Below are 17,879 nucleotides of genomic sequence, written 5' to 3'. Positions count from 1 at the left end.
ATGTGTTGGCTGACAACAGCCAGGTGGCTCTAGGGCCACAGAGTCACAGTGGCAGGAAGAGGAAATGCGTGCGCCTGGAGGGCTTATTGCCACAGGTGAGGACTTCATTCAGAACCAAAATGGTCACTGTTGCTTTTGCAGTTGTTGAGCTTTCACCGAATCCTGGGGCCATTTTTATACTATGTGGGGATGAGGCAAGGGAAGTTTGTGGGACTCCACTGGCTTATAATGTACTCTGTTGGGTGGATAATGAGAGCTGGGGGGAGCCGGTATGAGAGGAGGGGCAAGGCATTTGGTAACATGCAATCTAGTGAACTTCTGGCACAAAAATAATTGACTTGTTTCCATTATTCAATTACTCATTAATATACAACAACCAAAAGTAACTGGGGACTTGTATATAATACTGAAAGTAATCAATAATATAAAAGCTAGGTTCAACGCATTCGGCAGTTATGCTTTTGCGTGCTGGATCACGTCAGGTACAGCAACACATGAGATTTTGGTGGAACTTTCTAAGAAGGCAATGGCTTAGCACTGGGGGTGAGATGTGTCTGTGGGAGTGTGAGCACATGTGTGCTGCGTGGATTTCCTCCAGTGAGGAGCCTCTAATCACTTGTCTATTTTGGAATTATAGGAACCAGACAAAGAAAATGTATTTCAAAGAGCTGTTGATCTTAACACAATACACACACACACACACACACACACACACACACACACACACACACACAGGGAGGGGTGAAGAGAAAGCTTCATCCGAACCCACACCAAAACACACACACACACACACACACACACACACACACACACCCCAGAACAAGATCACTGTTGGAGTCTGAGGAAATGTTCACCGCAGTTTGGGAAAAGCTGTGGGCTAGGAATGTCAGCAGCACAGTGTCCAGAAACATTGAGCCACCGAGGAGGAGAAAATGCAGTCTGGCTCAAGGGCATGGTCCCTAGGACAGGTGTGCGCTGCTCCGAAGCCAGTGCAGACCTTGCTGGGAGTACTGGACCAGGTGTTCCATGCTGCTGTGCAAAGTGACAGGTCCCATGAGCAAATCCAGGTCATTGAAGAACTCTAGGAGACAGAGAGACATGCGAGGGAGGAAGTCAGGGCCTGGATGACTTCAGAAAGAATCCACTCATGGTTTCAACCAGTCTCCATTGTTTATGTGGCTTGGCATTTCCCTGGAACAAAATAAAACCCTACATCCAAACAAACGACTGCTATTTTGCCACATTTATGTATCCAAATAGCAAAGGGTCTGAATGTTCTAGCTACTTTCTCCTGGTACTTGATGTCAGTGTGACTCAGCTCTCCATTATTCCACTGTCAACTTCCTGGGCTGAGACCCTGAAGGGGATTCAATAAGCGGGGCTATACGACAGTGGGTAAATCAGCGGTCAGGACCAAACAGTCACCTCTGCTGAAGTTACATTCCAGCTTGGGACATTCTCTGTGCTTGCTGTCTCCTTTATTTTGTACCTAGGCACTTCCTGGGAAAGGTGGGAGTACAAGCCAGATGAATAGCGTGTGTGTGGTGAACACAGACAAATCCTTATGGCTGCTCTGCTGTCATAGGTGAATCACTGGATAAAGTCCGAGACAATGTTTTCAAAGGTCATATACATACACACTAAATGGTGTCCCCCTAAGAAAGGAAGGGGAGGTTCAGGAAAGACTGAACACTGAAGCCATCTCATTGGCCCCTATTATTTCTACTATCAGAAAAACAAGTATTATTTTAAAAGTAATAATTCAGGAATACATGTAAGATAATCTGTTCTGTAAGAGAGATTATTGTAAGCAAATAACACTTTTTTTTTTGAGACAAGGCCTTATTTATGTAGCCCAGGCTAGCTTGGTATTCCCTTTATAGCTCAAGCTGGACTCAGATTTGGAAATCTTCTTGCCTCAATTTCTAGAGTACCACTAAATCTGGCTAGCAGCTTAGACAGGAGCTGGCAATATTCAAATTCATTCATTTCATATATTTGATATTTCTGGAGTCCCAACTGTGTTCTAGGAAATAGGCTAGGTCTTGGGGGCACAAATGACAAGGAAATAAGTCTATGTGCGAGAAGCCCACTGTCTAAACTGGAAAACACCATGTGTGCACATCTACGTCCGTTTGCATCTGAATTTACACCGACGTCTGTGTGTATCTGTCATCTAATTGGTTCCACAAGCTCTTCCAAAGTAAGGGTAAAAGCAGATTCATGCAGCAGGTGCTAGTTCTTTTTCTTTCATAAACCATGAAATTTGATCAGGGCAGATTTCCCCACACCTACGTGGGTCCCCATTCCCCACGGGTTGTACACACACCTCTGTTTTCCTTGGCCAGGTTGTCAGCCATCTCCCAGTAGTCATAGCTGTGGAGGATGCTGTTGGTGATGCTGACGTGATTGGCTGCCATCTGGTGAATACGCTGGGGGATGCTGACGATGGTTGACGGGGACAGGGCACTGGAGCTGGAGAGGCTGCCCTGAGACCCCACGGAGCTGGTGGGAGAAGGGTTGGGAGACATGGGGGATGGGCTTCCAGTGCTCCTGGAAGAAGAGAGGTAGAAAAGCCAGAGTGGAGAGGTTGGGAGCACGCGAGGCGGGCAGCCCCCTTAGGGCAGTGCGTCATGCAATGCGTGGCTTATTGCGTTTGGGAAAAGTGAACTTACTTGCCACTGGACCCCCATGGGGATGGGGCTTGGGCAGCTTTCGATGAATTCTGCAAGGAAATACAAATATGGACAGTGAGTGCCGTTGGCTAAGTCTAACCAGTGACAGACAGCATATTTTAATGTGACTGTGACAATCTTCACTGCTGTACTGCAGGTCAGTGCAGACTCACAGAAATCAGATCTAGAGAGCTACATTCACGAGGCTCTCACAGAAGCCAGTGTGTATGAATGAGTGTGCATATGTGTGTGAGCGTGTGAGCACACATGTACCCATGTGCCTTACCTAGTGGAGGTTTTTAAAAGCCAATTTTAGGCACTAAACTATCCATAACTGCAAAGGTCTATTGAATGCTGAACCAATCTAGAGTTTTCACCGGAGATTAGCCTAAATCTTCTGAAAAGAGAGTGAACTCTTCCCCACACCACAATGAAAATGCCTTATATCTAAATTTAGGGATTATTTACAGAGACTTTCAAGGGAAGTATGTCATCAAACCCTATTGTTTTAAATTTTGAAGTTTAAAATTATCCCTCTTAATGCTGGGTGTTGTGACACACACCTTTAATCCCTGCACTTGGGAGGCAGGCAGATCGATCAGTTTGAATCCAACCTGGTCTACAGACCAAGTTCTAGGACAGCCAGGGCTAAACAGAGAGACCCCCTGTCTCAAACAACAACAATAACAACAACAAATTATTCTTCTTAAAGGAATAAGAGAATATTCTTAATGTGATAGTTTCAGATATATTTCCTAACAGGAAATTTTAAAAATTCCGACACCTTATTAGCATAAATATTAACACAATTAATAGTACTGAGAGCTTTCATTATAACATAGTATTTATTTATTTATTTATTTATTTATTTATTTTTGGTGGCAGTGGGTACTGAACCCAAGTGTTACAGGGAGGCATTCTACCATTCATCTCCATCATAGCCCTTGGTATACTTAGGTAGTCTGACTCAGGCTATTATATCTCATGTGCTAGGTATTTGCATCAGTCATTTACATGTTTTCCTGATTGGGGGTGTGGCTCAGTCACACAGAACTTGACTGGTAATAGGAGCTCCCGGGTTTAATCCCAGGCACCACAAAAACAAAACAAAAAAAAACCCCAGAAACAAACTAGCAATAAATTAGTGAAAAAAAAACAAATAAAATACAGTTTTTAATATTTTGCATGTGTATGTATGTCTGCCTGTGTGTGTATGTATGCGTATGAGCATACCATGATATGTGGAAGTCAGAGGACAACTTGTGGGAATCAGTTCTCTTCTACATGTGGGTCCTGGGGACGGAACTCAATTCATCAGCCAGGCTTGATGTCAAGTGCCTTCATTGACCAAGGCAGCACGCCAGCCCAGCTAAAATCTTCAGAAAGGCTTCTCTTAAGCCAGGGATGTCGCCAAGGGCAGTCAGGTTTCCTGTCTGAGAGCCTGATCTCCTCGCTCCTATTGTCTACATGGCTATCAGGGGGAGTGACAGTCTCTATGAGGCTTGTGCCATTTCTCCCTCCCAGCAGTTCCTAAGACAATGAGCTTCTGGCAGAAGGAGCTTCAGGAAGTGACTGGCTGTCCAGTTTCAGTGCAGGAGCTGCCAAGATGGCAATAACTGGCCTTTCGGGCTCTCAGCAAGCGTAGACACAGACAGAATCACAAACTGCCATTTTCACCTGTCTCACGGAGAGAGCTGGAACAAGAATGCCATGCTAGGGGATCCCTGCTCCTTTCCTGCCAGAATGGTCCTGACACATACTGCTGAGGCATAGTGTCCACAACCCAACCTGTATTTAAATGGTCCTTGAAGGTACAAAGGGCACCTACTAGGTACAAGCTTCAACATGAAGGACACGTTTTAGAGATCCACCGAAAGGATGTGGCCAAAACTGCAAGAAGGGGGCAGATCTGAGATGTTCCCGTCATGAAGATGGTTAAGAGGTGGGGTGATGCATGTGTTCTCTAGCTGGCAGCATCTAACAGGCCCACAGTATACAATATATCAAAGCATCACATTGTACACTATTAATAACATAGTCTGCCACTTAAAATATACTTCAAAATATAGAATCGATGGAAAGCAAAGCCAATAGCTCCTAGAAGAGACTATCATTTCCTATTCCATTCTCTTACCCATTTTGTTCATATTTTTGGACTGGATACAAACATTAAAAACTATTTTCAATCACTTAAAAGTTTGTCAAAACTCCCTGCGATCACAAAATTCAGGGTACTTCTTTATTTAAGCATTTTTGTTTATATTTTGCTGTAATAATTCACCCCTTAGATTCTGAGTTCCCGAAAATCACTACCCCACGTGACTGCGTGTCTGCGACAGGCCTCACTATATACATATGTGACTGCCTTGGGACTTGCCATGTAGACCAAGTGCCTGGAACTTGCAGTGATCCTCCTGCTTCTGTCTCCTGAGTGCTGGGGTCACAGGCAAGCCCACCACACTGGATCTCTTGTCCTCAAGGGTCAGGGGGGCTCAGCAGCAGCGATTCCGTATGCACAACTAGGAAGCTGGTCGTACACTAGGCAAAGCCCAGGGAATCTCCAACATGGCCTGGCCATTCGACCGGTCTCTAAGGTGTGCTGGTTGACAATCAAGGATCGAAAATGATGGCTGTGTGCTTGTGTGTGATAATGGACTGGTGGAGACAGTGGTGGTGTCATTTCAGACAGAGAAGAAATTTTGAACGAGTGATTAACTTCAGGATCACTTTGCAACACTACATCAAAAGGGTGCTTTTTGTTTGTTATGTATTCTTCTAGTGAAAATAATTTAATTCTCTGAGATAAAAAGTTGCCATGGTTGCAATTCAATCCCTCTCATTACACATGGCTATCAAGGGTCTCGGAGTTGTAACAAGCCATTTACAAATAACATTTGCATCAAAGATTAAATCAGCTACTAGAGACTAACTAAGGGGACTGGGCCTAAGTTGTCACTTCCAAGAATTCTATATGGACATAAGGATTTATATCTGTTCTAAAGACCAATCCCCAGGTCACTGAGGGTGAATAATTGGACATTCTTTGTTTACAGGCTGTAAAAATAAGCACTGGAAGGCAGGGGCACACATTAGCTGGGCTCTCAAGGCTCATTCTCCCTCTGAGCCCTACAAGCCACAGTGTGTCATAAATGGGTGATTCTGGAGAACAGAGATGACAGGTTTAGCCTCAGTGCAATGGGCTGGATGAGGCCTCTCAGGGAGAGCTGTCAAGGAGACAGCACGAGGAGGCATGCTGCTTATTTCCTAGACAGTACCTTGAAATAGTCGATAAGTGCTTTCGAATACTTTACGGCGTGGTCCCTTTTCAGTCGAAACATCCGCCAGTACAGGAGAGCCAGGCATCGGTAACTGCAGTGGAAGAGGAGATGGATGTCCTTTACACTGAAGCTTCAGAACAAATCCTGTCGTTCCTGACTCAATACTTCATCACACTTACACATCCAAAATGTTCCCGTATTAACTATATGCATGAGTATTTGACACTCCTTTTGTTAAAAAAAAGCCCCATAATTCAAAATTCCAAGGAGGCCCTCAATACAAGCGTTTACCAGATGATGTATGATAACAGCTTTGACAGCTCTTTGTTGGGAACAGGGTCAGGCTGCTTTCTCCTCCCACCACTAGAGGGCAGTCTTTCCCCATGAGAGGCTGAGGAAGAGCTAGCACACAGCCTGCACTGCTTTATTGGATAAGCTTTTGGTTTGCAGACCGGACAGCAATTTCACAGATTTTTATTACCTCTGCTTGTTAACGCTTTACTAGATTGTAATGAGTTCAAATAAAGTGCACTACAAACAGCAGAAGTACTAATCGGAGGCTAGTCACGTTTGCTTATTTTCTACAAAGTTTTGTATAATTATTTATATCATACATATATCCCAAAATTAATTATTAATCACCATCAATATATTAATCCCATTATGGTACTCCAATAAAGAAAAGGGCATAGTTAGCATTTTCTGAGACTAATATTCTCTTCCCGGTTGACTCGTAATTCTTCCCCAGCAGAGATCAGGTATTGAAGTGCTAGAATCTCAACAAACCCAGCACAATGTGATCCAGCTTGATAGCACTTCAAACTCCAGATGAAATTATGTCAAAAAGCTCAGGACTCTGCCGGGTGTTGGTGGCACACGCCTTTAATACCAGCACTCGGGTGGCGGAGGCAGGCAGATCTCTGTGAGTTTGAGGTCAGCCTGGTCTCCAGAGTGAGTGCCAGGATAGGCTCTAAAGCTACACAGAGAAACCCTGTCTTGAAAAACAAAAACAAAAACAAAAAACAAAAAGCTCTCTTGTGTCTATGTGGCTGCTATGCTGCCTGAGACTCCATTTGATTTTCTATCTCTCAGATTAGATCTTGAGCTCAACAAACCCCACGGTGAGCAAAACACTCTGGATACATGGATGCAGGGACAGGAAAGAGCCAGAGAAGGGCCTTGCAATGTGAGGAATGGGATGGGGCCTTCAGAGCAGACGCTGTGGGGAGCTGCCACCGCATAGTCCTTATTACTGTAATCCTAAGCACAGGAAGATCGATTACCCATTAGCCGGTACGAAAGAAATGATTTTTATTATCTAAGCATAGTGAGCTAGCTGCCCTCAGTTCAGTGTATTGATAGCCCTAATGGATTGTGAGTATCCATGCATACTGATCTGGCATGCAAAGTAACTCGTCAATGATTTTGACTGCATCTGAAGTGTTAAACACAGGAAAAAATTCCATTTAGGACAATTCACATTCAAATGAATGAGGCAGGAGCTACTTGGTTTTACTTTTGCTTTGTGTGTGTGTGTGTGTGTGTGTGTGTGTGTGTGTGTGTGTGCATGTGCCCATTTGTGTACATGAGTGTGTGTGTGCCTGTCCATGCATGTGTAGAGGCCTGAGATCAACATGAGTGTTTGTTGTTCTCCACCTTATTTCTCTGAGACAGGGAGCTTGCTGTTTTCGGTTGCCCTGACTTGCTAGTGACGCTTCTCGACCACTGTGACCCTTTGGTCACTGTGAATTCAGGGTAGCGCAGTGAAAAGTGGACTGAGTCTCTTGGCTGTTGGAACAGCTTGGGATCAGTGGGTTAGAGGTATGGGGAAGCACAAGGCAGCTCGGCTTGGGGTTACACTTACCAAAGAGCAGCTAGCTGTTTGTCCTCTGGTGTGGCGTTGGGGCCTGAGTGGGTTTTTAGTCTCATAGCGTACCTTAAAAAAAAAAAAAAAAGATAGTCAAGAAATTAAAGAGCGCTTTCTGGCTATCAACGGAACCTCTCTCTCCATTCCACACTTACATGTTATTTCTTTTATTTTTTTAAACTTATGCACTTGTGTGTGTCTGCATGTGGGTATGTGTTACTGTGGATGCCCATAGAGGCCAGAACTGGGTGTTAGGTCCCGTGGAGCTCGAATCACAAGTGGCTGTGAGATATTTATTGTGAGTTCTGGGCCTAGAACTTGGGTCCTCTGCACAAACAGCAGGTGTTCTTAGCCACTGATCCAGCTCTCCAGTCCCAGCACATAGGTGTTCACAGTGCCTTAAAAGCTAGCTGATGGGCTGGGCGTTGGTGGCGCATGCTTTTAATCCCAGCACGCAGGAGGCAGAGGCAGGAGGATCTCTGTGAGTTTGAGGCCAGCCTGGTCTCCAGATCGAGTGCCAGGATAGGCTCCAAAGCTACACAAAAACCCTGTCTCAAAAAAAAAAAAAAAAAAAAAAAAAAAAAAAAAAAAAAGCAGCTAGCTGATGGCAGTGCTGTGGTGACCAAAAGGAGAGGACTTTTATGATGTTGTGCCACTTTCTGCTTTTCCATGACTCAGGAAAAACTCTTAGGAGGGCTGCAAGCTCAAGAGCCATTTTCCTACACCTCAACTTAAGCTGAGTCACTGAGAATGGAAGTGATGTTCACCCCAGGACTTAGGTGGATGCTTAACCTACTTTTATCCTAGTTATATGTAACTCTTATCTGATGACAGTATAGCTGGCTGTAATATGTTTTAATGTCTACTTTTCTGGGTACTGAAAAGTGTTTTGAGAAGCAAGCGTCTTTCATAGCCAAGGAGGACTGTGGCCACTGCTTCCTCTCAGGGGGAATAACTGCTCACCTGCTCAGAACCTTGAGAGATGAGGCGGCTGTGCAATGGTGAGAGGGTCCCAGGGTAAAGCCCCATCTCAGTTACTCAGAGTTCAGACAGATGTAGTAACATGCTTGAGTGTCTATTTCCTAATCTGTAAAGCGAGACTAACGCATCAGTCTCAGAGCGTGTAGAGGTTAGCCCAGATAGTTTGGGATGTTCTTGGCTTGCTGGAAATGGCTGAAACAGTAATGCTATCTTCTTGCTACAGGGCTATAGATTCCAAGTGCAGGCCTCTGCAGTTTCCCCAGAGCTTGCCCCTGGATAAAACCCTGCCTGTGTGACCTACAGTTTGATGGGATCAGTGTCTTACCTGGGCTGAAGCATGAAAGTCTTTACTGTCCCTTCTATGCAATTTTACCTTGAGTACCACATGATGGGATAAACTTTGTTTCGACCATCACACATGGTTTATAAAACTCACTGGGAGGAACAGTTTAGTGTGTACACAGCTATAGTTTTGTTCTTTCCTCCCGGACTTGCCGAAATTCCATCCTCCACTATTTCTTTTTATTGAGGAAGTTCTTTCAGTTTTCAAAAAGGTATTTTTAAATTTCAGTTGTTTTTATTAGTTTACAAATCAGTAGGCTGTATTATGGCATTTTCCAAATAAAATTTGTTTTTGTGTTTCTCCCTTTCAACCCTCCCTTATGCTCTGAGAACATGAGAGGGAATCAAGGGATTCTTCTGTCCTTTGTACTCATGTCCGCTAGACACGATTGCTTCTATCTTCCTCAGCCTGACCTAATGCTGAACCCGCCCTTCTTTCCGTATTTGAAGATCGGCACACCCGCTCCTGCCCCAGAGAGTAGACCACCGCTGTTCTTCAAAGCGGTCTCATTAGTGACAACATGTCTTTTTTTCTCTGGCTGCTTGCAGGGTTTTGGATTTTGTTGTCACATGCTGTTATGTTGTGACTTGGCATGCAATTTCTTTAGGTTATCCTAGTTGGCCTTTTGAACCTGTCTTTTGACAAGTTCAATGATTTCCAGCCATCATGTCTTCTGATACTCTTACTGTCCTGTTCTCTTTTCCTCTCATTCTGGGTCTCTAGTGATACTGGGGTGGGGTGGAGTGGGGAGTCTTTCTATTTTTTTGGTAACAATGTTAACAAACAAACCAACTTCTCTTGAAGCTACTCTGAAACATACCTTATCATTAGCCGCAATCATTCTGCAGGTAGGAAAACCCTTGTCTCCATTTTCTGGGCAGTGAGAGGGTACCACTCATTCTGAGCTATGTTCTCTGTGAGCAAGGTGGTCTGCATCCGCAGGTATAGTGTATAGAACACCTGCATCCTGTGTGTCTCATAGACTTTTGTTGTGGTTATGATTTATGTGTTAATTTTATTGCACAAAGGTCTTTAAACAGGACATGACATTGAAGCTCACTGTAGACCCCATGGCTTAGTTACTTAGCTTAACTTCAAATATTGAATAAGTACAAACTACATATCAGGGTCTGCCTGTGGTTTTAATTCCCTGTTTGTTGCTTAGTGATACACTGATTGTCCATTTATATGTTTTCTTCTGAGAAATGTCTACTTAGGTATACTACACCTTTTAGAATGAAGTTATTATTGTTGCTTTTTCTTACCACTTTTGAGAAAAAGAATGAATGAATAAATGTATTCATCTGATTGATGATGACTAAACCCAGCGGCCTGTGAAGCCAGGCAACTAACTGGTCTACCACAGACTTACATCTCCACTTTTATTCCCTATGGACTTTTTATTTTCAAGCAGCTTAGAGATTAAACGAGTTTAACACCTACCACTTCCTAGCTGAGGGGACATGGGGACATGTCCCTTGGATAGTCAAGAAGACTTTGGGCAGGAGGTGCCCTGTCTCACACAGAAAACAAGGAGGAATGCCGTGTGAAAGTTGTAAGTCCCTCTCCTTTCTTATTTTTGGGAATCAACACTGGTCCCCACTGGCTGATACTGCAGGTTGACATTCTTTTCTTAGTATTCTGCACATGTACTTATGGATACGACCTTCCTGCTCATCACTATGCCCCTGCTGGAAGCACCTTACCTGATGAGCTCCACCGTCTCTGAGTACATGGTGTATGGAGACTTGGATTCCATTGGGCCTTGCTCCATTGCATTTCCACACTCGATGAAGGACAAGGCTGCTTCGGCATAGTTCAAGGCTTTCCCAAACTTCTCCACCTGACCAACAGAATCAGTGGTGTCTTCCTTAATAAAAGGTTTTTTTTTTTTTTTAAATATAAACAAGGGGGAGCACCGCATAGTTTATATGCTTTGAGAAACCCAACTTTTGAGGTCTAAAATCCCGTGAAATGGGGCTGAGAGAAAAAAAGAAATAGATATGTAGCCCTCCCTGCCATTCATAGCCCATTTTCTATGATTTCAGGTACCTGTGGTCAACAGGGTCTGAAAATGTTAGGAGCAAAATTCCAGAAATAAACAATTAATGAGCTCATACATTTTACTATCATAGCTTTCTATTATAATTGCTCTACATTATTATCAGTTACTAGTTACTGCTAGTGTATTTCTGTGCTTAATCATGTATCAAAACATACATGTATATGGAATATAGTGTGCATAAAGCTTTGAACAAGGCATGCTCTCTGGGCTTGGAGTCCACATCCCTTGTTTAAAAGGGACCTAGTGTAAATCCTTTCCGGTCATTTTCTCTGACTGCCACTAGCTTGAGGCAATTCACGTGACACATTCAATTTTGCAAATTTCAGTTTTCTTCTCCCCAGTGATGTGGCAAATTCCTTCCTTGTCTTCTCCTACGGTGCTAAATGTGCCAAAGTTCACATGCCTGGTTCTATACATGGGCTTTTGTGCCCCATCAAAAATGATAGTTCAGGGCCTTGATTACTGTCTCGTATGCTATTTGTGACTTATACCCTTCCATGTTCACCCTCTTGGGCATCATTGTTAACGGGGGCCTTACTAAAGGGAAGAAGACTGAGAAGGGAAGGAGTGGAGATTAACTTAAGGCTCTGAGACCCAGAGCTGAAAACCAGTCACAAGAACAACCTCTAGGGTTCTCTACACTGTCTAAATGCACACGAGTCAGATGTGCTGTCCTGATTTCTCCCAGGTCTGGAACTATGTATGGAGGTTCTGGCTCTAGACACTGACTGCTGCTCTAGAAAAAAAAATCACATATTCTCACCTTGTAAAATCACCTCTGTTTTCCCATGATTTGTTAATCAAAGAAAAATTCACATACCTACTCTTAACTATTCTCTTAACTACCACTCAAATAAACATAAAAATAAACCCCCAACTTCTTTTAACAATGATATCTTTGAAAATGAATACATAGCAAAACTCTTACTCATTAATAAATCAAGTTAACACTTAGTAAGTCATACAGGCTATACCACCGCATTGTGGGGGCAATACTGTCAAGTTAAGGAACTGATTTCGTCATAAAGCACTTAATTTTGGGGTGTGTGTACTTGATATACAAAAGCTCCTTCCAGGGACACATAAGACATTTGGAGAGTGGAAACTGCATACCGTAAACTAGTTCAATATGCCAGGCAGCCGATGATTGACAGACTACAAATGGAGGAGTCTGATGTAAGAAAACTGGAGAGAGGAGAGAGTGACGGAGGGGGCTGCAGAGAGTCAGGGAAATCTCAGAGAGGAGACTGAGGTGGTAGTGGGAGGAACTGCATTATTTGGCTGGATTTGGGGAGGGCATTGAGGGTGTGGGTATACCTGGGAGAGACATCGAGAGCGTTAAGCTCTGCAGATGGATAGACGTGTAGGCAGCATAAGCAGGGTATGATGAGAGGCTGCCAAGGGACAGGGAAGTTAGAGTTGGGCAAGATGGCACTAAATGAAAAGAGCCAGGAAGCCGTGGATGATGGCTTCAGGTAGCAAATCTCACCATATTTAAAAGTGTTATAGGCCGGGAGTTGGTGGCGCACGCCTTTAATCCCAGCACTTGGGAGGCAGAGGCTGGCAGATCTCTGTGAGTTCAAGGCCAGCCTGGTCTCCAGATTGAGTGCCAGGATAGGCTCCAAAGCTACACAGAGAATCTCGGGGAAAAAAAAAAAGTGTTATGTTTTTGCCCCAAAGTGGCCATGCATTATTGCTTTCCTTCCTTCCTTTCTCTCTTTTTAAAAACAGCACTGGAGAGAGGGAGAGCCAAACACCAGTTTCTTTGGGTCACCTCAACTTTCCACCAAACCCTGGGATTGTCGGGCTGTGTGGACAAGGGCTGGCCCTTGTAATCTTCTCTATTTTCTGATATTCACTGCTATTTCCACATTGCCCCAGTGTTCCCTGGCAGTTGACATCAGATAATAACTGTGTGGTGAGCTGTGTCAGGCACACTGGGAGAGCAACTGCTAGGATTTATGTATCTTCCCCACTGGAATCACATTCCGAAAGGTATTTGAGATGCCACCTTTATCTCCAGCCCCCTGACTGATCTTTGTTATGAACTCTGGAGAGGAAGAAAACTAGAATTTCTAGGAAGAAAGGCATCTTTTTGGAAGAGGCCTTAGGGTGGGAACCACCTTATTATCTAAAAACCAAACCAACAAACCAAAAGTCTATTTCTTGCCTGAAATAGATCACCCAAATCAGAAAAGTTATTTTTTGCAAAGATTAAATCATGGCGACTTAAAGGTTTTAAGTATGGGTGATGGTTTCTACATCGAACACTTCAGGGGATGCACTTCTTTTGGGCAGATATACACCAGGAACTAGTTGTCCTGAAAAGGGATTTGTGGGACTGGGCCAAGAAGAGCCAGCTAGATTAGCCAGAGAGGAAAATGCAAATTCAATTTTTTCTAATAGCTCCGCCCACTGATTCCACTGGCTCTGGTTACTATTCAAACCTTAAGACTAAATTGAAATATTCATTTATCCAGGGCTTTCTTCCAGTTCGGCATTACTGAGTGAAGTCATAATTTATTGGGCTATGAGTCTTTGATTATATAAACATTTTCCCATTTAGCAGGCCTAGCCATCCTTGTAATAGATTTTATAATTACCCCGGGTATATTACCCCAGTGATGAAGCTGCAGCACAAACATAATTTGGATGAACAAATCTGGAAAGAAAAGGGTCTCACCATCGCGTCTGCTTTATGCTTCATCCGTTTAGCTTCTTGCATAAAATAATCTGCACTACGAGGCCTACAAGGAGAGAGTATTAGATGCCATTATTGCTTAAGTGCAAGATCTGTTGAAAATATGCTTTTCTTTCATTCAAACATAAAGCACAATTTAAAAACCTGGCTTTAATATAGAATCATGTATACTTTTTGCACTTTCAAATTACAGCCTGTACATAAAATACATTATTTTTCTCCTAAACTAGCAATTCAAAACCCACTCAATACATGCAGATAGCCTATATTTATAGTTGCTTTAACGTGGTCCCTTAGTGCCTAATTTGTGAATAAGATTTTTTTTATTGTATGGGTTAAGAAAAAAGTAAAAAATCTTATTTTGCATAGTATCTACAGAAAACCATCCCCCTTTAACCTGAAAAAAAAAACTGTAAATATATCTGGTAATAGTTTCATGGATATGTATGGGGAAGAGTATTTATCTATTCTTAGGAGTACATCGTTTATATGCATAAATAGTAACTAGAGCTGTATGCACATATAGTTAATTATCTTAAAGCCTCACAGTGAAGACTGAAGGACTGTGATGTAGTATGATCATGTTCCAGTTGTAATGAAGTTAATTGTAAAATGATGTCTACCTTGTAACAATGCAAACACGGCATGTATCCTCTGGAGTGCTGATTAGCTAGCTGGTAAACAGGAGCATTAGACATGTGTATTATTAAAGCAATAATCCTGGCCAGTGCCAATTCTTCTGGGAGAAGAAGGTAATTTGTCCTGAGACAGTTATGGATGTTTATAACAACCCTAAGTCACACTAGGCCACTCATCAGTTGGTGCCTTTAAAATGCTTAGTCTAATAGATTATTAAAAAAAAATACAAAAAACCTTTACATCCTTTAGATGCCATCAGCATAAACTTCTTTGTAGTCTGTGTGTTATGTGATCAATAAACTTGACCTATGCATAAACAGCAGGTACCAGCCGGGGGATATGATGTCAGCAGAGACATCAGTCATGGACTGTTTAACCTATTATGACACGCTTATTTTAAACTGTCTTGTTTTAGATTCTAATGGGTCTTTTACCTCATTGAAATACCAGGTAGTCAGAACATTCCTTTATTCAAAGAGACCAGAAAGCTTAGAGAAACAGTAATGTGCAATGACAGTGAACGTGGGTTGACTAAAACGTGGCATTTAATTAATCAAACTAAGAAATCAAATCAGGATCAAAGCAAATAATTAGTTTGGGTCAAAAACCATGGGAACAACAACAACAAGAAGGGATCTCATGTCCTGTCTCTTATTTCTCTACAAATATTGTTAGAGTTATGGCAATATACTGGGACTGACATGTTGGTTTGTTACCACAAAGACGTGACAACACAGCTGCAGGATTTCCTGAATGTAACTGTCTGTCTTTAGGCAATTGCTCCTTCACCATTCTCGCTACTATAGCCTTCTCCTCCCCTTGGTGGGTCTCAGTTGTGGCTGAAGGTTTCCTCAGTAAAACAGGTCAGCTCCCTTCACCTTTGCTTTTCATCTCCCAGGGACTCACACCTCCACTCGAAAGGCTTTTCAGTTGCCTTAACAGAGTGGGCCTCCTTCTTTGGCTACATATTGACCGATCCACAGCCTATATATTGCTACATTAGCAATTTTCATTGTTACTACCCTGTTCGCTTTCACATTCAAACAAATTTCTCAGAGTGGTTTTTTTTTTTTATTTTTTAGATTCACAGTAAAATTGAGCAGAAACTATGTAGTTTCTATGTATACTCTGCCCATATATGTACAACCTCCTTCATTACCAACGTCCTGAACTAAAGTGTATGTAATTGTTAAAAAGTGATAAGCCAGCCAGGTGGTAGTGGCACAAGCCTTTAATCCCACAGCACTTGAGAGGCATAGGCAGGGTGATTTCTGTGAGTTCAAGGCCAGCCTGGTCTACAAAAGTGAGTTCCAGGACAGCCAGGGCTGTTACACAGAGAAACCTTGTCTTGAAAAAAAAAAAAAAAGTGACAAGCCAGAGTTGACAACCAGAAGTCCATGGGTTAGGGATCATTTCTAGATGGTTGAGGTCCTGTGGGTTTGGAGTTATGACATCCAAACATCGATGGCATCCTGCTGAGTCGTGACACATATCTGTCATTGCAGAATCAGAGGGAAATACAAGCTGCCGTGTTTGCTCTTTGCATCCCAACACAGACAATTAGAATTCACCTCCAGTCCAAGCCTAGATTAACTCCTGGGCTTCAGATCCCAGAACCTATAGTTTGAGGAGAGTTTACAGTTTTCACAAGTTCTCTCTTGTTGCCAGATGTGTCCATGCTTCCGTTTTAGAATTCCTCTTCTCTTAAAGACATATCAACCAAATTGCTTGTATCAACTCTAGCTCTGGGGTTTATAGTTCAACTCCCTTAGAGTCAAACAGGAACCTTACTCCTTGACCAGTGTTTCCAAAACACAGTTTCTGTTGTGTCATTGTCTTGTTTCCAGTACAAAATTCAATCTTTGGGACTTCTGAGTCAAATCTTAGTTCAGGCTAGGTATTCACCTGGGACTTGTGGAGTAAAATCTGGGAAGGTTCCATTGGTTTTGATGGCATACCATTCCTGTTTGGAAGTTCTGTTCTTCCTTTCCCCTGCCTGTAATACTCTGCTCTCTGCTCACTCACGGAGTGTTCACCAGATCCTACCATGAACCAAAGATTACTCCCCTGAACTCTGATCCTTGCCAGGAACTATTCCTAGTAGTGTCACCCATGCTTCTCATTGTCGCAGAGAACTCGTCTATACTATACTTGATGGGTAATTAGTTACCCACCAAGTTTACAGGACTACAGTCACTGCATTTGTGCAGCTTGGCTACTGGCTTCAGCAGGAATCATGCTGTTGACCTTTTCGGTCTTCCACAGCCTACAGTAATCCTTGAATTGTGCTGGATTTCTTTGGAGCCTAGGGAAGAGTGGTGCCTTCTGAGAGGGTGCAGCATCATAGCCAATGAGCCGGAGAGTGTCTCCATGGCAACTTGAAATTCTCTACATCATTATCTGCTCTACACTCTAGTATCTAAGTTTGGTCATTTTCTTTGTGTCCTGTTTTTGTAGACTTCGACACTAAAAGATTGTCATTTTAAATGCATTTATTCCCATGGGGAGTGTGTGTGTGTGTGCGGGGGGGGTGACACCTCTTTTGGTTATAAGTTATGGCATCTTAGATTTCACAGGCTTTCTAAGTTAGAGATGGCAGTAGCTTATAGACCCTAATACATGTTCTTCAATCAATGCTGTTTTTATCTTCAGCACATGAATGCATTTTTCAAACCCGATAGGGAGGCTGAGTCACAGGCACACAGCAGTGCCTTTAGGTAAGTAACACATCCAATTTTCTGACCGGATCCTGGCAGCTACAACAGTAACCTGCCATGCTAAAAGAAAACCCAGTGCCATCTATGGACCATTTACAAACACGCTTGTTAGAATCCTTTTTGCATATAATGGAGGGCTCACTATACTAAGCACTGAAAATTGCCTGAAGATTGGCCCATTTTCTCCTCTCAGGTGATTTCCACTGCTATGCTCTTAAATCAGGCCATTATAAAGTCATTGGGACCAATGGGATGTCACTCACTCAGACTGTCCAGTGTGGCTGTGGACACATACTAACCTGAAGGCATTGCTTTCTACAGCCATATACAAGTCAGAAGGAGAAATGAAATTGCCCCTCACTGCTGTCACAGGTACAGAATCTAATATATCAAAGGTTCTGAAATAAAACCTAGTCATCTCAGGGTAAAATAGATTTTCCATGGAATCTGTTTGTATGAGGGAAATCTAGAGTTTTTAAACTTCCACAGTAATACCCTTCCTGTAATTTTTCATAGTATTTTATGATGGTCATGAACATACAAATAAGAGTGCCATTAAACATTGTAAACGGAACTACACCCAGTGCTCCAGACATCAGAACTGGCTGATGGC

The 17,879-nt window shown here is 42.8% G+C and overlaps 1 protein-coding gene across 1 annotated transcript in view; it reads right to left on the bottom strand.

Annotated features, from left to right (window-relative positions):
* Positions 1–959: 959 nt before the first annotated feature.
* Aff3 (AF4/FMR2 family member 3) overlaps positions 960–17,879 on the bottom strand; it is a 400,239-nt gene continuing 383,319 nt past the window's right edge. Inside the window, exons 19-25 of the mRNA XM_035452441.1 lie at positions 13,893–13,956; positions 10,851–10,987; positions 7,818–7,889; positions 5,951–6,044; positions 2,676–2,725; positions 2,330–2,553; positions 960–1,081 (exon numbers count right to left, since the gene is read on the bottom strand). Of these exons, the coding sequence (XP_035308332.1) occupies positions 960–1,081; positions 2,330–2,553; positions 2,676–2,725; positions 5,951–6,044; positions 7,818–7,889; positions 10,851–10,987; positions 13,893–13,956 (763 nt within the window). The remainder of the gene's footprint in view (positions 1,082–2,329; positions 2,554–2,675; positions 2,726–5,950; positions 6,045–7,817; positions 7,890–10,850; positions 10,988–13,892; positions 13,957–17,879) is intronic.

This window comes from Cricetulus griseus, assembly GCF_003668045.3.
Source record: "Cricetulus griseus strain 17A/GY chromosome 1 unlocalized genomic scaffold, alternate assembly CriGri-PICRH-1.0 chr1_1, whole genome shotgun sequence".
Lineage (NCBI taxonomy): Eukaryota > Metazoa > Chordata > Mammalia > Rodentia > Cricetidae > Cricetulus > Cricetulus griseus.
This window is presented reverse-complemented; position numbering and strand designations above follow the sequence as displayed.